Source organism: Fopius arisanus, unplaced genomic scaffold (assembly GCF_000806365.1).
Source record: "Fopius arisanus strain USDA-PBARC FA_bdor unplaced genomic scaffold, ASM80636v1 scaffold00003, whole genome shotgun sequence".
Lineage (NCBI taxonomy): Eukaryota > Metazoa > Arthropoda > Insecta > Hymenoptera > Braconidae > Fopius > Fopius arisanus.
In genome coordinates, this window is record NW_011887742.1 from 425487 (window position 1) to 451905 (window position 26419).

Genomic DNA, 26419 nt, shown 5'->3' on the forward strand with positions numbered 1-26419 from the left:
GAAATAAGCACACTGCGATTTTTTAAACAAACAATAGACATGTGCATATAAAAAGCTAATTATTTATCCGATTGTATTTTTTAGCGAAAATTTTCACAGTATAAAAATAATTTTTGAGTGTCGGCAGCTTGCAGTCGGTGCAAACATTTTTTTTCACCAGTTGAAGCAATATTTTCGGTAATGAATTAATTTTTGTTTATGTTTACAGTGAAGATGATGAGTGCGGCAGGACGAAGCATTTAAATCCCCGGAATTCGGGAAAATCATTGAAACTCGTTTTGCTCGACTGGTTAGTGAATGTAGAAGTAGCGAATTGCGGTGTTTTGTGGACCTGTAAAACTCATTTTTACAAGGTTTTCCCCATTGTTAAGATATAAAAGTAAACGATTTCCTTCGGGGACTGCTCAGTTTTCCTACGTCGGGTGGAAGGTGTGGATTTTCGTAAATAATAAATTAATAATGAATACCTTAGTGTTCGTGATCTCTGTGACAATCCTCGGTATTCACGGACAGTAAGTAAAAGTCAGAATAGTAGGGGAAGTTGAGTCATATGGACACACAATTTTTTTTCGCAAATTTCATTCAATTGTCAATGAATCGGTACTATACGATATTTAATTTCCCCGATGCCACTTTCACCTCTTTCGACCAACAGAAATCAGAATATGCAGCATCAGATTATATCTTTATTATGTAACAGATACTATGATAGTAAAATTCCAGGTTGAAAAATAATTAATAGTCCGTTAAAGCCTTTCTTCGCCATTAACAAAATATCCTCAGATGTATGTCACATATTTTCTTCATTTTCTTATTTGTTATTGTACCGAAAACTGAACAAAACTTCTTTCACGATAATGTATCACAAAATATTGCCAAATAAATTGACTTATTACAAGATAGTCCACAGCTTTTTAATGCAAATACTTATATACTTTTTTATTAATCATCGTTTAAATATAATTGAATTTCTTTTCCATTACAATTCGGGAATCTTGATCTGGATTAATTTATTTCTAAGCTACAAATATTAAAATAATTTCTAGTCTTCATATTTTTTCTTCAAAAAAATGTACCGAGCGTACCGCATGCCTCATGGATTCGTACACTACGATAAGTGAATGTTTTCAAGCTTTTATTTTTTCGAATTGCTTACATGTCGTGAATCATTAATCGATTAAACCGAAAAATGCACTTATCCTAGTTTTTATCAATAATTCCATATATCATCTCGCTATACGACCTGATAATTTGCGTCAGTAACAGGGATTGAATTAGCGGACACAGATGTAGTAGAAATTCTCGGCGGGATTAGCTTTAATCATCGAAAAAAATAATTTCGTTGTGATATATTTTCTCCAATGACATCTGCACGTGATTATGTAAATTCCTTCTATCTTTGAATGTTAATTTTCCTCCTCACCATCCAAAATTTGAGTTGCTCTTGGGGGAGGAGATAATGGGTGATAGGAGGATCTTCTTAAAAGGGGAGATTATGAGGGATTTAATCTCTGTGACATAACACCTTGTACATGCGACTGTGAGTGTAGCAATTGGTCTGCTACAACGCTTATAAATATCGGACACGACCAATTGAAGTCACAAGTTTCCTTCACCAGTCGACAGATCCAGTCTCTAAGACGACTGCCATAGAAACTTCATTAAATAGTTCCGAAGATGTAAATATCTTTTAAAAACCCACCAATAGATCGGCATATTCTTGTTCATTTATCTGAAATTGTTACTCTAATTGCTAGCGTGAGTAGTAATTAATCGAATTTTTCCTTTGTTCAGGGCCTCCAATATCAGTATCGAACAAGTGGCAGGGCCTTATGATCTCGGTGAAGGGCCTCACTGGGACGAGGACAACAGTCTTCTGTATTTCGTGGATATTCACGCCAAGAAGTTCTTCGCTTTCGATCCTTCCACGAAGAATGTCACTGAAACATATATAAGTATGAATAAAAATCATTTTATAGGTCTTCAACTTTCAAAACGATTATTTTCAAGAATGCAGTCAGTGTCTAGTGTTTTAAGAATTTTCAGAAGCCGCTGCATCTGTCTCATGATCTTGAGAATTTTAATTCATTCTCACCACTTTCCTGAATTTGTACGATTTTTTAATGATATCACATAAAGAGTTCAAGTTATTTCTCTTGAAGTTCATTAGATCAATTGATTCTTGAAAAATGCAATATATCAGATATTAGATATTTGATAACTGATTGAATCCCTGATTCCTCCAGAGAATGGACCAGTGGGAGTAGCTGTCCCCATAGCCGATCAGAAGAACACATTCATAGCTGGAGCTGGTAAAGACCTAGTGGAAGTCCAATGGGACCCTTCGACGAGCAATCCAGATCCAGAAGTGAAGGTGTTGTCCACGGTGGACGCCGATCGTGCCAATAACAGATTCAACGACGGCAAGGTCGATCCAGCTGGACGCTTCTGGGCTGGAACCATGTCCGAAAAGGATGATCAGGTCGCTGACAATCAGGGGGCTCTTTACAGATTTCAAGAGGATGGAACACCCGTCAAAGTTCTCGATGGCGTAACCATCAGCAACGGTCTTTGCTGGAGCCACGATAACGAGATCTTCTATTACATCGATTCACCGACCCACGAAGTTGTTGCGTATAATTACGACGTGGACTCTGGAGATATCTGTGAGTAGATAAAAAAAAAGTACGATTAAATGGAAAGTACCATACGCAGAGAATTATCTGTGTTATGGCTGATTATTCTTTAATTAGCTTTCATTGCCACTGGAATAACTGACAAATATTTTGGCTCTCGTTTTTAGCGAATAAGCGGGTGATCTTCAATTTCAAGGAGAATGATGTACCCGGTGTACCAGACGGCATGACCATTGATAAGGATGGACATCTATGGGTCGCTGTTTGGGACGGAGCAAGGGTAATTATCCAATTTTTTTTATTCCTAATAAAAGTATTATACTTATTGAAATTCAAGTTTTCCATTTTTTGTGTTATTTCCACCAATTTTTACAAACTTTATCTCCAATTCGTAATTTGTAAATTCAAGATTTTTTTATTTGAGTGGTTTTATTATCTGAATGACTTGAATGCGAAAATGTCCCTCGAATGTTTCAGATCCTGGAGATTGACCCGGAGACGCAGAAGCTGCTGAGGACGGTGACGATGCCAGCGGCAAGAATCACGAGTGCAGCGTTCGGTGGACCTGAATACGACGTTCTGTACGTGACATCAGCAAAGCACGGGCTCTCCACTGCTGATCTGGAGAAACAGCCTGCAGCTGGATATGTCTTCGCAATTCACGGTCTTGGGACATCAGGTGTAAAGCCCCTCAATGCTAAAATGTAAAACTGGAGGAAGAATAAATGATTTATTGAGTGTGTTATGTTATTTGCGATGCTGCCGCCTTCCACATTGAATTCGATAAAAAACTGTTAAAATATCAATAAATTAAATGTTTTACTCTACAGATATTTTATTTTCAAATTTTCGGATTAGTTGTTGCAACTATTGAGCTAGTGGTGTTGCCAATGACATTCTCGGAAATTGTTATTAACATATCGTCAACAGATAATATTCGAACTGCTTTAATTTACTCTTAATTACCCTGCATTAAAACTCAAGTGACGGGGCGATAGACGACACATATATCATTTCAGGCTAAATTATTTCGACGGAGATAAAAATAGACCTTATCTATGTGCGAAGTATAAATTTCCGGATTCTAAAGGTATGACATCAGTCATTTCTGAGGTGAGAAGTCTTTCGGTCATGACGAATTTATGGATTTTGGTCCTGGGACTGGCGGTGGTGGAGGCGAGTCGAGATCAAAAGCAGTATGTATTATGGATTGTATGATGTTTATCCCTGGTGGGGACATCGCTGCAGTATTTTTCTCATTATTAATTCGTAAATGATAAATACTCAACTCGGTATGAACTCGAGATACTAATGTTCATGAGTTGATCCATCAGCTCAGGAAAATTGATAAATATTTTCGCGATATTGTGGCTTAGGATAAAACAAAATTGATAAGGGAATGTTCATGAAATATTTTTGATTATTAAGGAGAGAATTGAGAATAGTTCCAGTGACCGAGCCCCATGTGCTATCTGAAGGTCCTCATTGGGACAGAGCTACTCAAGTTCTCTATTTCGTAGATATCACGAGTCAGAAAATTATGCGTTTGAACCCAAGGACCAGTGAAGTTACTGAGGCATACATAAGTGAGTTATAATCCGTGGAATTTCATAATCGAGAAACTCTAATTTGTCGGTAGATGAATATCTCTGGATCTATGAAAGATAAAAAAATGGTTGCAAAACCTTTTTTGTAGCTCTCACTAAATTCTACAAAAGAACCTTTATCGAAAATTTCGTTATTTCTCATGGGTTCAGAGGTATTTTCTCATTTTTACCAAAGTCCGAGGAAATTTGAAGAGAATTCGTGTAGATTTCCAATAAATATGCAACAGAAGTTCGTGAGAGTACCGGGTGTTCTGAATAATTTCATGCGTGACGAGCAGACTATAGCTTCTTCGACGCTTTCAAACTATTCAGAATGAACTTCTAAGCAAATTGGGAAAAATTTCTTCATGGATCATTGGGCCAATTTCTTTCCAGAGAACGGCCCAGTGGGAGTGTTTGTCCCCGTCGCTGGTAGAAACAACACATTCTGGGCTGGAAGTGGCACAGATCTTGTGGAAGTTCAGTGGAACCCCAAGTACAACGATCCAAATCCCAGAATCAGGGTTCTATCCAGGATCGACAAGGACCGCAATTTCACTCGATTCAACGATGGAAAAGTGGATCCAGCCGGACGCTTCTGGGCCGGTTCTTTGGGCTCAAAGGGAAATCAAGCACTCGATAACTTGGGATCTTTGTACAGATTCTCACCTAATGGAACTCCCACGAGAATCATCTCACCAGTGTCCATCAGCAATGGACTCTGCTGGAGTCATGATAATTCAACCTTTTACTACATCGATTCACCTACTCTCCAGGTCGTCGCGTACAACTACAATGTTTCTACTGGGAATATCTGTATGCTACAACAAATGCTGTTTACCTTCAGATTATGTCAAACTCATGTATTTGTTTTCAGCTAATAAGAGAGTTGTTTTTACTCTCAAGAAAATTCATAAGGATGAAGTCCCTGATGGCATGACTATTGATGCACAAGGACACCTATGGGTGGCGATACATTCCGGTGGACGAGTAAGCAAAGTTTTTTGAGTAATACTTTTTTTTTGTTTAAAAGACAATCTGTTTTCGAAAATATATAGATAAAAAATTGACTTTTTTCTGTAAAAATTGATTCTCAATAATCTGAACCAAACTGCCATTCCGGAATGTGTCGAAGTGAAAAGCAATTTTTTTTTTAAAAAGGAAAACAAGATTTTTTCAATCCTCACGTTGCAATCAATATTTTTCCAGGTAATCCAGGTTGACCCTAAGACCGGAAAAGAAATCAGAGCCGTGAAGTTGCCAGTGATGGCAGTGACAAGTGTAGCTTTTGGTGGTCCCAATCTTGACGTTCTCTATGTGACATCAGGAAGGGAGGGCCTCTCCAGGAGGCAACTTCGAAGGCAACCCTTAGCAGGCTCGGTTTTCGCAGTGCACGGCCTCGGAACCACTGGAGCTCCGATGTTAAATGTCAAAATATGAACATCAAATTGAATAACTCCATACGACAAATTAAAGAATAATTTAATCGGTACATGTTTATTGAAGTGAACAGTTGTCATACAAATTCTCGAGGTTTGATTAAACTATTTTACATTATTCGATAAATTGTTTGTGATTAGAAAACAGGCTGTAATATCAGTATTGAGTCAGTCATACAGAGGAAGAATTAGAAGATCGTTCGATAAATCGTTGGAGCAGCAGAGATTTACACTTTGTGGTAATTTCTAGAGTTAGTTTTAATAATCTGTTACATTATGGTGCAGGGCATGGCACAGCAGAGTGGAAGACAAACGGGAACAACAGCTTTTCCACTCGTCTGTTTTTGCTTGCTCTTGGATCCTTTCTCATACTCGTACATTCCCTTACCGCGTTCCCACTGTCCCTAATAAATTTAACAACGATTTTTTAATAAAAAAAAATCCTGCGTAACTCATTTTAATCACAAATTTTCGGATATTTCTTATGGAGTTGTAGGAATTTATTTTTCGAATTCATGCGCGTAAAAATAATACATACCCCTCCCTCTTTCATCGCCATAGAACTCTCCTCCTTCATCCGGAACTCGGTTGATCCCGGGGGATAGTAAACCGGTGGTCCAGCGACGTTCTTGCTCTGTACAACTGGAGGCGAATGCTTGACAAAGTCCACTTCCTTCTTCGGCGTCTCGTCCTTCACCCTGTTTTTCTTCTGCATGCTATCTTCCCTTTGAATGCCAATCAACATCTCCCGCTGGATAAAAAAACAATGCGAGGGAGAAATAAAACTGAATATTCAAAACAAATTAAATAAATTTCAAAAAAATAAGTGAGCTATGGTATTTTCACCATTTTTTATTGAGTTAGGTTTGTAGTATCATCAAATAATTTTTTTTCAAATACTGCCTAAACGAGATCCTTAGTGATAAGATGATAAATTAAATAGCCTCCACCAACCTCAGAGTCTGAGAATGAAGCCATGAGGTCATCGACTCTCTTAGGTGGGCCCTGTCCATTGGTCGGAGCCTTTCCATTAACTGGATAGAGCTGAGTGCCTGTGGGGAATGGTTTAGGCAGAAGTACCTCCCGGTCATGTACATTGTGGCTCTCCTTGGAGTACTTGTAGACACTGGAGCCAGTGTTCTGCGGTGATGATGGATAATATCCATGGGGTGATCCCGGTTTATCAGGATAAAGCTCCTCAACTCTATCAATGACAGTTGTGGTGGTTGTCTCGGTGTACGGAGGCTGGCCAGGGTAGCCCGGATGGTCAACCCTATCAACTGGCAAATATCCGTTCTCATATCTCTCGTCTCTGATGTAGAAGTTCTCTTTTTTGGTGGTTGTTGTCTCGTAGTTCACCGGTGACGGTGTCAGAGGTTTTCCGTACGTCGGGGATCCGTGGAGATCCTCGTGGTAGAATTTCGATTCTTTGTGGAGGACTGATGACTTCTGGGAGACTTCAGGGGTTCTGGTGTATCTAATTGGACTGGATGATCTCTCCAGGGTTTTGTCGATCTTGTAGGAGACAGTTTGATCTAACCCGGTACCACCTGGGGGCACGTACGTCTCTGGGGCACCTGGCAATTCGTAGGTGTAGGTTTTTATTGTTGTCGTGACTTTTGTATTTGGACCTGGGGCCAAGTGCTCCGGCACCGGCACTCGCTCCACTCCGTACTCTTCGTTACGCTCTCTCGTGTGGTAATTCGTGGAGACGGTTTTTGATTCTGAGGGGAAGCCTGACGACTCTCGAATTATTTTCACTTCTTTCGATTGATTGCTCAACGGCGATGGTTGTTTTGACCGGGATGAGTACGTGTCACCGTAAACCTGTCAATCATCCCATTTTTTTTATTCACCTCCGTTGAATTATCATATTTCTTCAATAATTACTTGAGTTTTGTGAATACTTTTGTTATCAGGATGCATAATCATTAATTTATTTGTTTATTCATTTTACTTTGAAAGAGTAATTAGGCATTTATAAAAAATCGATGCCTGTAACAAAAATTGGCCTTGATGAAAATCTACTTGTTCCAATTGTAAGTAATTGAATTTAAGAATATAAAAATTCAAATTATTCTCCCCAAAAACAAACAAAAATTAATTGGTAATAAATATGCATTTCCTAACGTTGCCACGAGTACTCTGCCTTTTAGAGCATACAGAAATATCTTTAATGTATGTTTTTATGATTTTTCGGAGAAAAAATAATGGGAGGACTCACTAGTTCTCTGTTTACTGTAGACGTCTTTGTACTCCTCTCTGGACTCTTCCGTCTTCTTATTATCTCTTCGTAACTTCTTTCATGTATGTCGTCACTGTAAGAACATCATAACTAAACTCCTTTTCATTAGGATTTTATGTGAAACCGATTCTTTGAATGATTCCGCAATCTACGTATGAAAAAATTTAATCAGCAGTCGCAGTGTTTTCTTCTAAAAAGACCATATATTCCATTTATGTCAGAACCCTCTCGACACTTTTATGAATCCATTAGACTTCTAATGAATTCCCGTTAAGATCCGAAGAGTCAATAGATTCGGATTACTCTTCGTGAATATTCTCTTGCGATTTTTTCCTCAGGATTGTTTGCCCGTGAATTTCATGAATATCTTCCAGTCGAATTTAATTTTGAAAATTTTAATAATAACTAAAGTTTAAAAAATAACTGTGCGCTAGAGCGATAAGTGCATCAATCACTGATTTCCACTTTTTTTCATCACGAATAAATCGGTTGATTGTGCAATGACTTGGGCGATTGCCCGACGCGTCAAAGATATTTTTGTGTAATCTACAGAAAATGAAAAAAAAACTCGAGAGAATGGAATCATCTCTGTAGACTGATACTCACGATAATGGCGAAGTGTTCGTTGATAATGCGTTCTCAGTTGTGGCGAATGCATCTGCAACATAATAAAATCATAGATCAGGGTTCATCTAATCTTATTTCTGCGATTTAAACCCCAGGCAATTTCAGCTCTCGCTTTCTATCTCATCTACTCGGCACATTTTTTCCACACGTGAGCAAAGAGAAATCAGGCTGAACCATAAAGCATTCCAGATTTTGACCTAATACGGTGAAACATTATACGGAGAGAAAAAACGAATGGTGAGTGTTAACAGAAGAGATTTACTTGATGAAGAAAAAATATTCTCGTATCAATTTGAGAGGAGATTACTACAAGTTTTGAAAGCACCAGAAGTTAGATTTGAATTTTCCAGATATGGAAGTCAATATTTTAAATAATTTACGGCTTCCGGTTTTTCAATTAAAACCGAAATATATGAAGAAATTCGAGCAGTGGAAAATTCAAGAAAATTATTGTCGAGAATTTTCGATTTTTCAAAAGTCCGTTGACTTTTCCCTCGAAAATCCATGAAACGTCCTTACTAATTGATTACACATTAAATAATATCAAGTGCGATTTTTCAGATCATTTAGCTTTTTTGTACCGTTGCGGTAAGAACTGATTAACATCTTAACCAGATTTCTTTGTAAGAAAATAGAATCTCCGAGGCATAAACCACTCGACCCTGAATTTTATTATCATTTCCCTTTCTTGTGTTGTCGGAGGTTGAGTAGAACATTATGTGATTCAACCAGTTATGCAGAGTACTGGTAAAACGCATCTGAAAAGTTTGCTCTCACGTCAAGGCCGTGTATTCTCGACCTTTCATCACGACCTACGGGGATTGGCCCCTCCAGGGTGTTTACCCAGCTAAAGTAGCTACCAAGGACACCGAGGGATATAAAAGTTAGAAAAGTCCGATTGAAAGTGTCACTTTTCCCCCTCTCAATCCACGGATTGAAAAATCCGAGATTATTTTTCCCAATTCAATTCCTTTCCAGCATTTTCTTTTAGCTTCTTCGTATTTTGCAGGAGCTCCTCATTTTTACTACCTGAATATTTATTTTTTTAATCCACCAAAAAAAATTATGGAATTATTACAAAGCAGAAGGGTTCATCCATTCTTTTGGATATTCCAAGAGCCATAAAATTATTGTAAAAAATTATTTTGATTTATAGCTTTTTTACAGCTTTGCTCAGGGTATTATTTATAAATTATTGAGTAAACGCAGATACTCACCGACAGGTTTTCCATCTTGATTCTTGCTATACTGATACGAAACTTGTTTATAGGCTACGGTTTTGCTCTGTCCTGGTTGGACCTGAAGTCATCAAAATAATTATAATTATTATTCAACTCTGTTTACTGATTACTATTTCAACGGATTAGAACTCTTCACGACACCTGTACAATATCCAATTACAAGTTTCTCACTTCAATCTGAAGATTTTTTTATTTCTCCAGTAGAATGCATTCCAATTATTCACAAGTAAATTTCCGTTTCTTGCGCATCAATTTATCTCGAAAACTATCGACATTAGGTGGAAACACTGAAATACTTTTTTGTAGCTGATTAAATTTCTAATGAAAAATGTATTTTAACATTTTCTTCTCAAATCAATGATATTCGAAATAAATCGATATTTGACAGATCTTCAAAATTCGTCTTATGACATTTCGCTAATGAATTAGTAGAATTCGATAATTTCTCCACATAATGAGTTATTACTAACTTCTATACTATAACTATTTATAATAATTAATTCATGTATTAATGTCAGGAATTTTGTTAATACTCCCACGATAGCTGAGGAATAATACGCGAAAAGTCTACAGGTTCTGGATTCTCGGGTGAAAACAGGAGGCAGGGCTTTTTTGGTGACTGGCATTAGCCGCAGATGGATAATAATTATCACGAATTAGCATGAGTCACGGGAATCAAACGAGAGATGGATACGCAATGAAAGAGAGACTGGGTGCAGAAAAAAAAAATGTGTTGTAAAAAAGAGACTCGCCTCGACCGGCTCTCGCCTTATAAGAGCATAGAGACAGGTCTGGCTGTTGGTGGGTATAATACATGAACACAAAACGACAGTGTAAGCATTCAGCATGATCATGCGTTGGCGGATTGGTAGCACATTTGAATTCCATGGAATTCCATGGGTTCAACCATGGGGCCACCAAGTGAATGCCTAATCGTGGCATTGTACCTGTTTCGTGCTGGATTCAATCATTTGAAATACCTATTTTTTATGGACAGGCGTTACTCCAATATGAATTGAGGTGGATCTCGGTGATGCACACACTGAATTTTAAAGAGTTCAAATTATTATTTCCAATAGTTTCAATAGTAGAATTAATTTAGTACCGAACCGCTCAAGTCTGCTCACATCCAATTAAACGTTTGTCTTAATTATTGATTTATCCCGAAAACTATCGATTTCCGATGGAAATTTAAGGGGAATTTTTTGTAGCTATGCATGGAGTGCCTAAAAATCAGTTCGACGAAATAAAAAATTGCATATTCCATTGAAGAAAATTCTTTTTGCAATTACGTTGATTTGTTACTGCCCCTTGACATGAACATAATTTAAAGTATTTCAAATGGTGACTTCATCGATGCGCATGATCTGTCAGAATGTCAAAGTTGCACGCGATTCAGTTTATAGACGAGGAAGTGGTTAGAGGAATAGAATACGTGAAATAGACACCAGATTTCTTGGTTGATCTTACATTTCGTAGTTCAGCATCGAGGGACTCTAGACCGGGAATTCCACTTCCTAGACCTGCGGGTGATGCGCTGACGTATTTTTCTGTCGTCGTTGTTGTAGTGCGAATTGGCGAGGTTGATCTAAATAATAATAAAACAATAATAACTCCCAGGATCTATGTGTTAATTTATCATTTGACCAACTATTAAATTAAAAAAATTAAATTAGGAATTAAATATAAATCCAAGAAAACAGGTTTTTATGAATTATTAATGGTATAGGGTTTATAGAGAAATGGTATAGTAATTATAGAGAAATTTATTTTTGCTCTACCGTGTGATGAACTATTTACCTGACTTCAGTGACTGTTCGTACGGGATTAGCGGCTGATCTGTATTCATATTGCGGGGAAATTGGTCGTCTACCACTGGGTGTTGTACTCCTTGAAACACTTGTTTGGAGATCCTCCAGAAGGGCATCTAAAGTCATTTTTTTATTACTCATCCATGATGAGGGGGTATAAAAAATTATAAAAAAATTATTTTCAATTCTCTTGTCACTCCGCCGTTTATGTTTCTTCCATTTCTAAGGAATATGTATTTTTTATCGTCATTAATCAACCTATTTTATAAGGATTATAACGACTCTATTGTGTTGTTTTGTAAATTTTCGAAAGATTTATAGAAGTCCAGAAAAAATCCAGTAAAATAATTGCACAGTATTGAAATTTCATAAGTTCTCCACTTAGTTTTGCCCTCGAAATTTCTGGAATCCTGGAAAAACAGCCCAAATAAATTGAATCAGTTCCAGAATTCTTTTTAACAAAAATTACGTCAATTATGCAATGCCAATTACGTAATAAAATTAATTATTTCTCGAAGTGTTAACCGAGAGTAAACATTTTTTTTTTAACCAGTTTTCAGCAAATATCTTGGTATTGAAGGACGCTAGTGATATTTACATGAATACCCTTTTTGCGGTTCTCTCTTTTCTGTAGAAAAAATATATATATATAAAAATCGCTATCCTCTTGGAATTTCCCGATGTTCGCTAAGAATTGGTCTGGACAGAATGCACTCCTGGCCGTGATAAACTCCAGAAGTTGATCAATTTCAGGATTATTTAATCTCGAGGATGTGACAGTATTAAATGAGACAATGAATGAAGAAGACTGACGGCCGTGACAAGCCGGAGGCCAAACGTGATCTCACAGTATAAAGTTACAAGATGCAATGTGAAAGGGTGAAAAAGGAGATTTTTGATAATACGATGCAGACTGGATTTTACCCAAGTTGTTCTCGAGGCTGCTGGCCGAGTTTGCCGAGTGGCCCTGTCCAGATATAGCACCACCATGACTCACATATTTTCTGCTCACATGTGAGCTCTCCCTTGTCGATGGCATTGCCTCCTATTTTTTCCTCTCCAAATCTGAAAACAAACATTTTTTTTAAACATTCAGAACGTCCAGATTCTTTTATCGTCGGGATATTCGAAACGACAGGTGAATTCCAGATCAGTGGAGAACATCTGGTGGATCTCCACTAATCGTTTTTCATGGACCAATTTGGGTCAAGGTGTACTGATTTTTTATTTGATTTTCTAAAAATATTTTTTGAGGAGTAATGGGAATATTGAGGTCGAAGAATAATTAATTGTAATATTACATCCAGGACAAAAATCCAGGAAATCATTATCTTGTGCATATTATTTATTGCATATAATTTTATAAGGATGCCATAATATGCAATTGTTTCATTCAAAAAAAGAATAGAATCTAGAACTAGAATCCAGAAAAATGGGAAAAAACACATCGATACTTTGTTCTCCATATAATTTAATTCTTTGGAAGACGTGTTCTTCTGTTATTCACTGAATGAATATTCGGCGGAAATAAATTTTCTCGTCGGGGTGGAGATAAAAGTAGATACGATAAACGACCCTTTCGGAGAATTCGAATGTGAGAGCAAGGTGATGACTCATCTGGATCAAGGGTAAACCTGGTGGACCCGGTGCCACCAAATTCACTCAGGGTGATGACAATTTATGAGTTGAAGAAGACGGTCATTATTCTAATCATTCATGAAATATTAGTCACTCGTTAATTTTTATTCCTAATATTTTGGAAAAGACTGAGCGAACAATTTAATTACTTATCATTATCAATAAACCAACAAAAACAATTATGAAAATTACGCTGGCTCGTTATTTTTAAATAGCTTTGCATTTTTCGTTCAGTTTAATTTACACTCTGAAATAATACTTTCGATATATTTTTACATAATCTATCACATATCATGAGTAGTATAAAATTATATGAATCTAAAATTTTTGTCAAATCATTTTTCATTTAAAGAGATTTTTATAAACATAACGAAAGTGAAGGTTTTTAAATAACTGATTTCCAATAAGTGATTTTTTTTTTTGTAAGGAATCTATCGGATGAGCTCAATTCACATTCATCTGGTCGCTGTATTAGTAATACGGAATGCTATTGAAGCATAATTATCCTCCTGTAGATATTGCGCTGACTATCAAGGGTGTAATTTGCTCAACTGCGTGAATACGGGATCATTCGTATGTGTACTTAGCGAACCTGATAAATCTCAACAGGAGTATGATGTAACGGGTGTATATCCATTTAATAGGTACATGCAGAACTACTTCTCGATTTCAGATAAGAGTAATTACATGTGGAATAAAAAGGAGAGGAAAAATCAAAGCAGTGTCAGTGCATTTGCCGACCGATCTCATCTGTTTTGCATGACTCCGATGGAATTGTTTATTTGTGAAATATTTTTTGCACTGCCACTTTATAAGACAGATTATATGCAATGAAAAATGCAAATTGCAGAGTTGAAAAGGAGGAAAATTACTTTATTACTCCAATCATTAGGAAGTGAAATTGCAATTTTTCTCATTTCTATGTAACTAAGAAGAATTATCCAGTAACAGATAAACAAATGAAATAATGTTAATTTCAAATTTTTATGAAACAATAAAATTGAATTCCGCAAATACTCACTGACGATTTGCCTAGAAAATATTAATTTTTATAAACAATTACTTTCATGGTTATTCTTGAATATTTTTGTGCCGTATTTTTCTTAGATGAAGAAAAATCGAAATAGTTTTGTATCAACTGGGGCAATTGCAGATATTTTGAAAAATAAAAATTATTCCGGGTGTACGAACTTGCGAAACATTTTGCCTTCTACCAAAAATCCCTAATTTATTCGTATTTTCCATTTCTTCTTCCCATTCTCAGGTTTATTTGCGTTCTCATACGCAGTCTCAGCTGTATAAACACTGAAATCGGCCATGATACCGATATAGATCACTCGTAATACTGTGCGTCGAAGTTTGTGGGCGTCCGACGGAGATCCCAAAGGCAAATAATACCGATGATATCGAACGGAATCGAGTGATGTATCGATGTGGGTGTGGGCTCATTCCTCAGTTTTCGTATTATAATTACTATGTGGGATACGGAGAGCTGAATGCCATGAATGGGGAGCAGAGCTAGGACACCTGTTGCGTCAGAAGAATTTTTTCATTTACTCATGACTTCCCAGAGGATAGAAAAAATTATGTGCTAAAAAGACTTGATTTAGTTCTTCGCTGAATTTCTGAAAATTCATAAATATATTAATAGGAAAAACATTTTTCTTTGTTCTGTTCTTTACCTCATAATTAAAAAAAAAATCGTTTGACTATAAAAAATAAAATAAAATATATAAAATTTAAGTTCAATTGAAATAAATTATCAATTGATTCAATTCTCTTTAAATTTCAAGTAAAAAAATTGATATTTTTAATAACACTGCAGTGATATAAAGTTTATTTTCATTGTGCTATTGTAATGTTAAGTAATATCCTGAATGTACATGAAATTCTAGTCGCCGGGCTCATATGTCAAAGAAAATTACTGAATGAATACCTTTACACGATGGTCTGCAATTTTTATTGTGACTATTCCATGAAAATTAAATTTAAACATATCTACTTAAAGCATAAACGTTGCATACAATTGCATTAATTACGCCAGTGAATCGATGGCCAGGGGAAAATCCTAGGGTTGGCAAGTGAATTTGGCCCGAAAATTTGACAGAAAGAGGGAAAAAATGAGAGTGCCAAAACAACAATTGTTCCCTTGTCATCACCATGCTCACTTTTTTTTAAATGTATGTACATGTAATTTTTTTCGGGAAAAATTGTCACTGCATACGTAATTCAGCTTCGCAAGTCTTTTGATGGTGACAATTGTTCTTTCTATAGACTAAAGGTAATTTGTTTTTTAATGCAAAAAATAGCTGTTAGCATCGAATTTTTTTTTCACGAATTAGCCAAAAACCGCAAAGAGCCCAAAATGAGACTCTTATTACCAGAAATGAAAAAGGAAAGGCGCCAGTTGCGAGACATTTGGCCGAGGACAACTCACGTGTCTGAGAATTAAGTGGGCGCGTCAATAACACGTTTATATCCCAGTGCAACTGTCACCCACGCACGTCAAATATTACGAAAAAAATTAAAAAGAGAAGGAATTGGATGCGCTTCAGTTGCTAATTATTACACGGAGTAAGAAAAAAAATTGAAAAATACTTTGGACAAAGAAAATTTATTTAATAAGGAAAATTTTCCATTATCAAATAAAAGAATCGCGGTATCGGAAAATATTTTTGTTGAAATATGAAATAAAACCCATTTTTCTGCGATCACGTATATGAATTTAATAATTTTGGTCGTCATATTGACAGGAGAATGTCCGACAGGAAAGAATTCTCTTGTTCAAACAGAGTTTTTACGTGTCAATATTTTGACACGGAACCATAATTTCTAGTCTTGATAATCTCATTTTGTTGGAACCATTTTTGTCCCAGTGCGAGAACGAAATTATTTGCGAAAGAATATTTTTTTGCAGCAAATATGTTCTGATAATGTTAGAATCAAATTATTTTTCAGATTTCATGGTCGTTAAGTGGCAAGACACAATTTTTTTGGGCATAGATAAATCATCTTTGTCGAAAGGATTTTTTTCTGCTAATGTAGAGTCATTGGTACTTGTTAATTAATATTAGCATCAGCGGATGGTGATGCTTGGGTGGACCGATTAGAGATTATCGAGATTTCAGTGGCTCATTGGGGTCAGGTCGAGAGGATCTGGTCCGTCGACCGTGACAAACCGATCACTCGAATGACATCATTGTGACCCCAACAATTAAAATTATCTCAACGCGGAAAAAAAATTAAGGAACAATTACGCAGAAAATCACATAATCGACTGCTAAATCGTCATCCGCTCATGATCTTTCGGTCAATGAAGAAAATTTCCTAGCCGTCAAAAAATTATGAAAAAATATCTGAACGAAAAAGAGATATCGCAATTTTTGATAAGATATCTTTTGCAAAGTAAAATAATTGTTGTAAAAGAGGTATTTATAAAAATGTCGAGTTCTCTTTTAGATTCAGAGGTATTCCATAATAATTCCATAAACAAATAATATTCACGAATTTTAGGGGCATAAATTTCGAAAATGAAATTTTTATGGGGAACTGATTTTTTACGAATGAATAATAATTTTAATGTAAAGGTAATATGATAAATTCGTGTTACGTTTTTTGACGAAATTTCTATGTTATTTTGTGGTACTTTGTGATATTTTATTTCTGCCTATTTGGTCCATGCCGATTAAAGGAATATTGTCGAAATTAATCGGAACGAAGATGTATTGCGTTGCGGATTACGAGGTAATTCATTCGAGACCTTGTCAACATCAAAGATCATGAGGGCAGTTGGTGTTGTACCGAGTAGAAGTGGATGACTAAACTCCTTCACACCGGACTATATTCGGCTTCTCAGTCCGACTTTACGACTCTGCGCTATAAACCTCCAACACATGATTTTTGGCATTGCGCCGGGCTTTTTTAAACTCAGACTCACTACCTATGTACAACCGTAGAAATATTATTGCTATACTAATTCGGCTAAAATTAGGTTGTGCCGGGAACGAGAAATAAATAAGTTCCTGGGACTGGTCATTGTTATTCTAATGTTGTTCGTTTGCAATGAGATCTGTAATTACGATTACGAGGCACATGATTACCAAATGGAATGAAAATAATTGCGGGAATTAATAGGATGCAAGTACATTATTTTTGTAATTCAGTTGACATTTTTTATGAAAACTTCAACATAAATGTTGGAACTCATGAAATTTTGCGGGGTTATTGAATTTATTATTAATTATTACATCAACGATATGATTGTTGAATGTTCATATGAGCTCGGAGAATTTGATTGGAAGGTAAATTAAAATTTATGGGCAGCTGTCATTTGTATTGAAAAAAATTCTTGACAGTCCATTGGGGTATTGACTGGGTCAATGTGGCGTGTCAAACAGTCAAATTATGAATTGTTTATCCTTGAACGTCTGACCCTACGTAATTTAATAGCTTTCATCCTGTTGAATGACGATAACTGACGGCGAAATTTCAGTTAAAAGGAATAAACAAAAAGTAATTGGGGAGTAGTAAAATTGAAAAAGTTGAATTGCGCTTGCTTTCAGTGAATTTCCTATTTTTTTAAGGATGTTGACACGAAACAACAATTACTCAGAAAAATTAATTTGTTATTAAAATGGGAGATGACGTATTTTTTGTTATTTCGATAACAACTCCAATGCGGCAACTCACGTTTATTATTTACAGATGAATATATCTGTCAATGAAATTTATTCCATAACAAATAAACTGGTTTGACAGAGGATTTCAAATTCGCAAAAACATGATCGAATCTTCTTCGAACAAGAAATTAAAACCCAGTGATAAGAGCAATTACATACCGTTTGCCAGACAAATAAAAAAATGAACTATTCCCAAAATTTCATGAGTTTTCCATAAAAATGGACGCATCACACTTTTGCCTCATATACTAATCCGTGAGTAACAATTTTTCCTGGTGTATATTCCGCAAGAAATTCTGGTGTGTAGACTGAATTCACCGAAATGAATAAATAGATAAATAAATAATGTTAAAAATCTCACCGGAATGGCGTGCGTTAAATAATCCAAGACGTTCCACAATGAACTGAGGACTTCACAGAAACCGGGAAAATTGAATAAACGTTGGCGTTAGTGGAGCGCCAATGTTGCGGCGAGAGTGTCTGGCCAAGACTGGCCTCGTCCACTGGCGATACTCTTCTTCTTAGTCGAAAAGCCACTCTCAAGATCTAGACGTTAACTTCCTCGCGCACACGCTTGCGCCAATATTCCGCCTGTTTTGTTGGGTTTGAGCCACAAATGCCGAGTGGTTGTCACAACTCATGTATTGTTGTCCTCCTACGTGCTGAGGTGGTGGGGCCCTTTCGGGGAGGAACGACATTCCGAGGTCGTTCCCTTGAGAGAACGCCCCGAGAACCCGTGACGCCACTGCGGAATATAGTATATTGCAGTCCAATTGAAAATAGTACATTTCATAACAAGTGCGGAAAAGTGATTTTTCATGTATGGGAGGTTTAGAGCACGAGCCGAAAACGAGTGGTGTAATCCCACTGGCCAAAAATCATTTTTCCGCACTTGTTACGAAATATACTATTTTTTCGCAATGTGCGGGAAGTTACTTTTCGGCACATGGTGATGAAAATATTGTATCATAGATGTGAGAAAACGAAAAGAAGGACATATCAGCATCCCTACACTGCATAATTTTTTAAATTGAATTCAATTTATTATCCAGAAATTTGCAACTTATTGAAAAAATCAAGACAAATTGTAAAAGTTGATTGAATGACTGAACGACCGAAGATCAGAGGAAATGAGGAAGATGAGGTAAATATGGTAGATATGAATGAATAATACTCCATCTAAATTCTTGTGTCTAATAAATTTACAATGATATTTGAATTAATAAAAATAGTGTTCTTCGGTGCACTTAATACGATCTTACAAACTCTCTAATTAATTCTGCGCTTATGTCATCGCACATATTTAGTACTGGAGACAATCGGTCAGTGTGTTAAAGATGATCTCGCACAGTGGTATTTGGATGTAGCATCCAGGAAGGTCCCATCGGTTAGGAGTACGCAGTTTCATGGTAAATTCCTCTGGTGTGCGAAGGCGTCCGGAGACTGTGAGTGACCGTGAAACCGATGTGGACCATTCACGGTGTAACACCTGAGTCGTAAAAGGAATTGGCTGTACCGTTTCTTCAACGAGTGACGATTCTCCTCGTCATTGAGCTGACTGCGTTGGAGCAAGCGCCTAAGACCATTTGCGGACATTTTAAGAGGAATTGATGAGGAGAACATCCAGGGCTATTGAGGACTTACATTCAAGACAGTAATGAGCGGCTCTCTACATGATTCGTAATCTTCAATTATCAATGAGTTTCTATTGATGCACATCATTTAAATTATTCTATGACCCATAGAAAACGAGATAAATGCAATTTCATAAATTTGAAAAAAAATTGCACCTATACCCTATAAATCTCCCATTCCACCTTATTGGCATCTGGAATATCTCCATGCACTTTTCGAATTAAAAAGAAAAGAATGAAAAAATTTTCCGGCGCCCTCCAAAGCCCCACTGTCCGATGTTGCCCTGGTTTCCAGCGATTGCCGTAGTTACCGACAAAGCATCGGTTGAGATCAAGGTTCGGGTTTTGTCCGCGGAGTAGAAGGGCGTAAAGTCGCCAGTCGAGAAAAAATTCCCTCCATCCGGGCCTTAAGATGTCGCCATGTTGGGAAAGAAAGGTACTATTCCATTCAGAAAAAAAGACTGAAATATGCCTAGAAGCATTGCAGCTCATAACAAGTCGACCGTCGGTGAGAACGGTTGTGCATTCTTTCACCCTGGAGCATAAAAATGTGACGAAAAATCGCCGGTGATAAATAATAAAAGTGAAACAAGTGTTAGTCCATACGACTCGTGATTGTTGACGTATGATCATCGATAAAATGTTGCATACGTGTTGTTCATCACTCGTATCGACCATCATTGTAAATAAACCGTCGATTAGGTGACTGATTACTCATTAATCACGAATATTGAGAAACGAATAGGTATGTTTGCTGATGGATACTCTGGTCAATTGAGAATCCAAAGGTATGTGCTATCGTAAATTAATTTCTGACTTTATTGCACAACTCTGGAGTGCACAATTGTCGGAAAACGTATGTAGATATTTGTCACCTTGACGTCTCAATCGTGGAAAATTATTGAGTTTTTTTCTTTCTTTAGTCAGTATAATAATTAATTCTAGTAATTCTCATATGGAAATTACTTTTCAAATATCGAGATTTGTCCAGCTTTTGCTCAACAATCGCTCGGTTATCTCTAATTTTTTTAACTGTTGCAGAGCTTTCTTGATAAGGCTGTTTTCTTTTTTTGTTTTTCTGGCTCTGTGGGGGTCTTTGAGGATATTATCACAATTTGTTTATCAAATATTCGTCTTGATAAGTTATTTTATTTTTGAAAAAATTGAGTGGTTTAAGACAGAAATACAGAGGAAAATTTTTTATTTCAAAGTGTCTTGATGGTTTCAGTTGAATTTAATTGTTTAACTGGAAACTTATGGAAATGTCACTTAACGATATCATTTTTTCGTGGAAAATTGAGATAAATTTATCAAATATAATTAACAGTACTCAGAAAATAATTGCCATAGTATTCTCATGATTGACGAGCTGTGGGTAATCAGGCCTTTTTTTACGCATTTTATCAGCTGATTACTCCTCTTATACGAGAAATCAATGGAATAAAATAAATAATTTGCAAATGAATCATCATCAATTAATGATGTAATTAGTTGAAAAAAAGAAGAAAATCAAAGAATTCATTGAAATTAATCATTCTATTATTGTTTTCCAGATGAATTTAATTATATATAGCGGAATTGGCGGCTTTGTGATTCTTCTCGTAGCATTATTCGGCCTAGGAACAATTATCAAACTTATTTTATGCCTCATCGTTTTAATCTTAGGGTAGGTAAAAGGTGTAAAAGCATCACTTATGAATTTTCAATTTATTTCATTTTACTTCCACTTCCAGAACACTGATTTGTATATATAGAAAATATGCGCCGACTCTCGAGAAGACTATCAAACTCAACCAAGAAAACTTATTCAAGAAGACTGAAAAACTACAACGGGTAAATCCACTAACTTCTAAAACAATTCCAGTCTCACCTTGAAGTCAGTAGTTTTTACTACACACGTCATTTTCAATGAATACTTTATTTACAGAGGGAATAAAAAAAATTACTCATTAAAATCAATTTTTCAAGGTCTGGATTAATTAATATTTCTGGCAATTTTTTGAAACATTATATACCGATTATTTATTAAAAATCGTATAAACAATGTGCCTTCCCCTAGATTTGAAAAATAATGTTGAAGTTTTGTTAGTTGATTTTTTCTCACACCTGCTAGACTATCAAAGACCTCTCGAAATCCAAGGTGACGTTTACCCTGGACAAGCGCGTCACCGGCAGTCCGATAATCGACGAATCACTGCAGGAGATTCTGGATTTTGTCCTCCGGGACTACGTAGAGCCGTGGTACAGCGTTTTAACCAACGACGAGGAGTTTCCCTGTTCGGTTCGCGACACAGCCCAGAAGATAGCCATAAACATTGCGAATCGGGTGAAGGATGTGGACTGGATTCCATACTTGACGACTCGTCTCGTTGACGACGCAGCTTCGCACATGCGTCTGTACCGTCAAGCTCGTGCCAAAATGAAAGCAAACTCGAAGACCCCGAAGACGAGTTGCTCCAGCAACTCTGGTGGCACCCCGAAACGCTCCCCAAGTCGTCACCGGCGAAACAAAAGCGAGACAGACATCGCCTGGTACTCGCAGTCAAAATTCTACATTCCAAATTTAACATCCTTGACGGAACCCATCGACTGTAGGAACGATGAGAACGACTTAGAGAACATCTTCTTCGATCTGGAAGTCCAGATGGAGAACAACTTGATAAGTCGTGACCTCGTGTGCACAAACGAGGAGCAGGAGTTGTCCTTCCTGCGAGAGCTGTCGGAGATTCTTCTTTATTTAGTCCTCCCTAAAACCGATTTCGACTGTTTGACTGTCAGATTTATCCTACGCGAGCTCCTGGTGAACGCAATTATCATCCCTTTGCTGAATCTCTTCTCCGATCCAGATTACATAAACCAAGCGTGCATCTGGCTTTGTACTAAAGATTCAACTCTCCCAACTGACGTTTTTCTCACAGTTGTGAGAATAACAGACAGCTTAGAAGAGCTCACGGCCATAAAGAACATCGTCTCCACGGAGATTGCACACTTGAGATCTAAAGACTCCGGTGGAGATGATGATCTGACAGTGAAACAGCAACTCAACAGTCTTCTGTACGTCAAGAAGATCCTGGAGACGAGGATAATTAGCATGCAGGACGGTCTCGATGCAGAGACATCTCTCGGTATTCCACCAGATTGGAATCGACTTCTCGTACCAGGTCACAAACCCGTCAATCTACCTCTTGATGAATTACTTAAAAATAACATCGCTCTGAGCTATTTCATAGACTACATGACGAGCATCAACGCCGAGGCCTACCTCTACTTCTACTTAAACATTTATGGATGGAGGGTATCTGCTGAGCAGCAGATCTCAGACATCGAACTGCAAAAGCTGCCGTCCAATCAGTCGAGTCAATTTCGAAGGAAGAATATCAATTTGGAGAATCTCAAAGAAGCAGCGATGAAGATTCATCAGCAGTATCTCGGAGAAAAAGCAGTGACTAGACTGCACCTCGATGATAACCTCGTGAAAAATCTTCTCATGAGAATTAAAATTGAGACAGTCAAAGAGACTTGGTTTGACGAACTGCAGAATTGCTGTTACGAGAAACTGAAGAACGAGGACAGATTTCTCCCTTCGTTCAAACGATCTTTGTCATACATAAAATTATTAGCAGAGTTAGATCTGTTGAAGGAGGAGGACAGCAAGTCCCTGGATGGCATCAGCCTGTCGAGTATTAATAACGAGATAGATTCGATGGAGGAATTATCTGGAAACGACCAGATCAAGTACTCATTTTGCGAGAGTAGCAAGTCAAATTCCAATTCATCGGCGAGTTTGACAAGCATGGAGAGGGAAGCTGGTGGATTTGATGGTGATGAAGCTAATGAGGGGGCAGCGTCATTCTTTCTGGAAGGCCAGGCAGAGCAGATAATTAAGCTAGATGATGCGGCTTGTGATCAGAATGCTATAAAAAAACTGCAGCAGGGGAGATTTGAGATTACCGCTGAGATCATTGAGACTGGAGTAGTGAATGACAGGGGAAAGACTTATGGCATCTATGCTGTTGCCGTTTCAAAAATCTATGACTCTGGGTACAAAGAGAAGTGGCACATCTACAGGAGGTACTCCGACTTTCATGATCTACATCAGAAAATCAAAGAGAAATACTACGATCTGGCGAAATTGCCTTTTCCTGCTAAGAAGGCTTTTCATAATATGGAGAGGACGCTCTTGGAAAGGAGGATGGCGATGCTCAATGCGTGGCTCTGTAGACTCACAAAACCGAGCATCACGGATGGTCATATGGGGCTCCAGAATTTATTGCTTGCTTTCCTGGAACAAGGGGAGTATGACAAGGGCGTCACTGGGGGTCACATCTCCAGGACCATTGATACACTGGTGAATCCTTTGAAGACCTCCATGAAGAGTGTCACTCAGGCTGTTAAGACCATGCCTGATAATATGCTCAGTACGGTGGATGGGGTTATGGATAATATCAGCAAATTCTTTGGAAATCCCAGGAAGAATAGCATGTTTTATGAGAGTGTCAAGGTTGGAGCTGGAATCGACACTGAGGTAAATATGATCTTTCTGAAAAAATTTCTCCATTTCTCTGGGAAATATTTTTGCTATTTTTCGGAATTTTTTGGGTTACAGACAGACGACAATATACCTCTGAGGATAATTCTCCTCTTGATGGACGAGGTATTCGATCTGAAAGTTAGAAATCAGTGGCTGAGGCGAAGAATTGTCACACTCTTGAGGCAAATTATTCGAACAATGTTCGGGGATATTGTGAATAGAAGAATCGTTGAATATGTTTCAGTCTTGACGAGCCCCAAAAATGTTGCTACTTACTTAAAGTTATTCAAGTAAGAATCTAAAATAAAAAATGGAATATTAATATAATGAAATTAATATAATGAAACCTGCTTTTGATTATGTCTTTTTAGGCAAAGCCAATGGCCAAATGGTGGTAGAGCAGAGGCAAGACCTCCACGTGACACCGAGACAAAAAATCGTACCCGAGTTGCAGCTAAAATTGCCCTCCTCTCGTGTCTGTCCGACGAATTGAAACATATCATTGGTAGTGAAACAACAAGATGCGGATTATTACGTGTATTTGAGTTATTTCAACGTCCAGTACTCAACAGAAGACTGCTCTATGTTCTACTAGAAGGTATTATCGAAAATCTGTTTCCCCAGAACGACTTAGTTACTCTCATCAAGAAATTGTACTCTGTATCGCCGAGGGTCAAGAGTAAAAAGATGACTTCTTGACAGACATTTTATCACCGATAAAAAACATCTAGAGATAATTCTCAAATTAATCATTGCAATAATGGCTAATTCTTCATTCTATTCTTAATTCTAAATTGAAAAAAAAATATGGAATCTCATGGCAACTTATTCAGAAAATTAAATTGATAAATTCAAAACACCGAGCCCCTGGGAAAAATCCAAGTAGCTAAATTAAAATTTCTATTTTCAATTGTAAATCTTTAGGAGTGCATTTGACTATTTCTGGAATGAAAGCTCTATATTTGGGGCAACTAAAATGATAAATGAATATTGAGGGAACAAAATGATATTTCAAAACGCTTTTTACATTACGATCTTACGTAATTACTATCGGCAGCTTTCGTGAAAATTGTCAATCAGTGAATGATAATCGTGGCCAAAAATATTATATAGATCTAAGATTAATTTAATTGCCTATAGACTCGTGACGTCAAACGAGAATTCAAAAACGTGACAAAATCATGTTTAAGCATTCCATTGCGAATTTATTCACTATCTCAATTGAGTTATATTTTCTATATCTTTTACTTGTAAAAATCATTTATTTCGATTCAAATTTTATTCAGCACTTTTGGATGTATTCATTTATTAGTAGACTTTTCAATATCCTCTAATAGGTGAATTACGAATTTGACAGCATGTCGATTCCAAGAGTAAAGGAAGACGAGTGTACGGGTTTGCACGACTGACTTTCTTTTCCTTTTAAGTACTTGATAATTACAGAGTCAGAATTGACTCAAAAACTATTGAATTGTGCATCAATGTCGTGTATAAAATGTTACAGCTTATATAAACTGTTTACATAAAAAAATAAATGAAAAAAAAAATCTTTATACAACATGAAGAACCACCGCTGTGAGTGATTTGATTCGATCAATTTTTATTTTTAATTTTCCAGGTTTAAACTAAATATATCCTGATTCAATTGAATTCAATTTAATTTGACTGATTTCTTCAATTTTCTAGAGAATAAAATTTCCATTTTATCTTTTAAATCCTTTTTTTAGGGTTGCTCCGATTATTTAAATGGCTGTATGAATAATGTAAAATTCAACGACATAAATAAACAAGTTTCCTCTGCTCCCCTGATTCCAAAAAATAATAGAAAACAGTTGGAGCCGCAAGACAAAGGACGTTATTACTTGATCATTGAAGGTTTGAGCCCCTCGCAGATGAAAAAGCGAAAAAAAAAACAAAACAAAAAGCCAGCCTCCCACCCCTTACACCAATCTTCATCCACCGGTGCAAGGACGTGCGGAAGAAGAGGATCGACAATTCTCTGTTTTGTAACGTGCAGGAGTGCCTCGTCGAATGGGGCGGGAAAGAGAGAGAGAGTAGATGGTATTGTGCAGAGGAGAATCAAATGTGCGTAAGGTACTGGGGGATTCTGTTATGTGAGGCCTTCGTCTGCAGAACACGACAATATCCCAAAAAATGAGTGAGAACGCGAAATTCGCGTCAGATTTTTACCCACAGAACAGCCAACATCATAATTATTTTTATTATATCAAGGTAATGATAATCTCAATTGAAAATACTTGATGAGTTCTGTTTAATTACAACATTTCAGGGGAATTCTATTGTTCTTGATTTTTTTGTAATGTGTTTTTTCCATTTTTCCTGTTTAATTAT

General features: G+C 36.9%; 4 protein-coding genes across 7 annotated transcripts; 3 read left to right on the forward strand and 1 right to left on the reverse strand.

Moving 5' to 3' along the window:
* The first annotated feature begins 284 nt into the window (after nt 1-284).
* LOC105268434 (regucalcin) lies at nt 285-3381 on the forward strand. Of its 2 annotated transcripts, none has more exons than XM_011308000.1 (5): nt 285-512; nt 1795-1955; nt 2247-2666; nt 2804-2916; nt 3114-3381. In XM_011308000.1, exons 1-5 carry the CDS (start codon nt 460-462, stop codon nt 3342-3344), a joined length of 978 nt encoding a protein of 325 aa, XP_011306302.1. In that variant the 5' UTR covers nt 285-459; the 3' UTR covers nt 3345-3381. The 2 variants fall into 2 exon arrangements, with proteins under 2 accessions (XP_011306302.1, XP_011306311.1); XM_011308009.1 differs by lacking the exon at nt 285-512 and adding an exon at nt 1569-1679.
* Nucleotides 3382-3723: 342 nt separating this feature from the next.
* LOC105268456 (regucalcin-like) lies at nt 3724-5779 on the forward strand. Its single transcript, XM_011308033.1, has 5 exons — nt 3724-3832; nt 4065-4222; nt 4619-5038; nt 5100-5212; nt 5432-5779. Exons 1-5 carry the CDS (start codon nt 3729-3731, stop codon nt 5660-5662), a joined length of 1026 nt encoding a protein of 341 aa, XP_011306335.1. The 5' UTR covers nt 3724-3728; the 3' UTR covers nt 5663-5779.
* On the reverse strand, nt 5693-18472 carry LOC105268448 (uncharacterized). Its single transcript, XM_011308019.1, has 10 exons — nt 18264-18472; nt 12510-12650; nt 11575-11701; nt 11245-11362; nt 9751-9832; nt 8513-8564; nt 7886-7979; nt 6616-7488; nt 6200-6412; nt 5693-6065 (listed from the first exon to the last, which is right to left on the reverse strand). The coding sequence occupies exons 2-10, from the start codon at nt 12622-12624 to the stop codon at nt 5931-5933; spliced, it is 1809 nt and encodes a 602-aa protein (XP_011306321.1). The 5' UTR covers nt 12625-12650; nt 18264-18472; the 3' UTR covers nt 5693-5930.
* Nucleotides 18473-19956: 1484 nt separating this feature from the next.
* On the forward strand, nt 19957-25631 carry LOC105268462 (sorting nexin-13). 3 transcript variants are annotated; one of them, XM_011308047.1, is made up of 6 exons: nt 19957-20324; nt 21090-21202; nt 21270-21369; nt 21650-24061; nt 24143-24357; nt 24439-25631. In XM_011308047.1, the coding sequence occupies exons 2-6, from the start codon at nt 21090-21092 to the stop codon at nt 24764-24766; spliced, it is 3168 nt and encodes a 1055-aa protein (XP_011306349.1). In that variant the 5' UTR covers nt 19957-20324; the 3' UTR covers nt 24767-25631. The 3 variants fall into 3 exon arrangements, with proteins under 3 accessions (XP_011306349.1, XP_011306364.1, XP_011306356.1); XM_011308062.1 differs by having other exon boundaries at nt 21677-24061; XM_011308054.1 differs by having other exon boundaries at nt 19957-20281.
* Nucleotides 25632-26419: the final 788 nt, after the last annotated feature.

Coding starts and splice junctions, on each gene's coding strand:
- LOC105268434 (XM_011308000.1), top strand. CDS start 460: ATGAATACCTTAGTGTTCGTGATCTCTGTGACAATCCTCGGTATTCAC. Junction 513..1,794: donor ATCCTCGGTATTCACGGACA/GTAAGTAAAAGT, acceptor TCCTTTGTTCAG/GGCCTCCAATATCAGTATCG. Junction 2,917..3,113: donor CTGTTTGGGACGGAGCAAGG/GTAATTATCCAA, acceptor CGAATGTTTCAG/ATCCTGGAGATTGACCCGGA.
- LOC105268456 (XM_011308033.1), top strand. CDS start 3,729: ATGACATCAGTCATTTCTGAGGTGAGAAGTCTTTCGGTCATGACGAAT. Junction 3,833..4,064: donor GCGAGTCGAGATCAAAAGCA/GTATGTATTATG, acceptor TTGATTATTAAG/GAGAGAATTGAGAATAGTTC. Junction 4,223..4,618: donor AGTTACTGAGGCATACATAA/GTGAGTTATAAT, acceptor ATTTCTTTCCAG/AGAACGGCCCAGTGGGAGTG.
- LOC105268448 (XM_011308019.1), bottom strand. CDS start 12,624: ATGCCATCGACAAGGGAGAGCTCACATGTGAGCAGAAAATATGTGAGT. Junction 7,980..8,512: donor ACGAACACTTCGCCATTATC/GTGAGTATCAGT, acceptor ATGTTCTTACAG/TGACGACATACATGAAAGAA. Junction 7,489..7,885: donor CTACAGTAAACAGAGAACTA/GTGAGTCCTCCC, acceptor GATGATTGACAG/GTTTACGGTGACACGTACTC.
- LOC105268462 (XM_011308047.1), top strand. CDS start 21,090: ATGAATTTAATTATATATAGCGGAATTGGCGGCTTTGTGATTCTTCTC. Junction 21,370..21,649: donor AGACTGAAAAACTACAACGG/GTAAATCCACTA, acceptor CACACCTGCTAG/ACTATCAAAGACCTCTCGAA. Junction 24,062..24,142: donor GAGCTGGAATCGACACTGAG/GTAAATATGATC, acceptor TTTGGGTTACAG/ACAGACGACAATATACCTCT.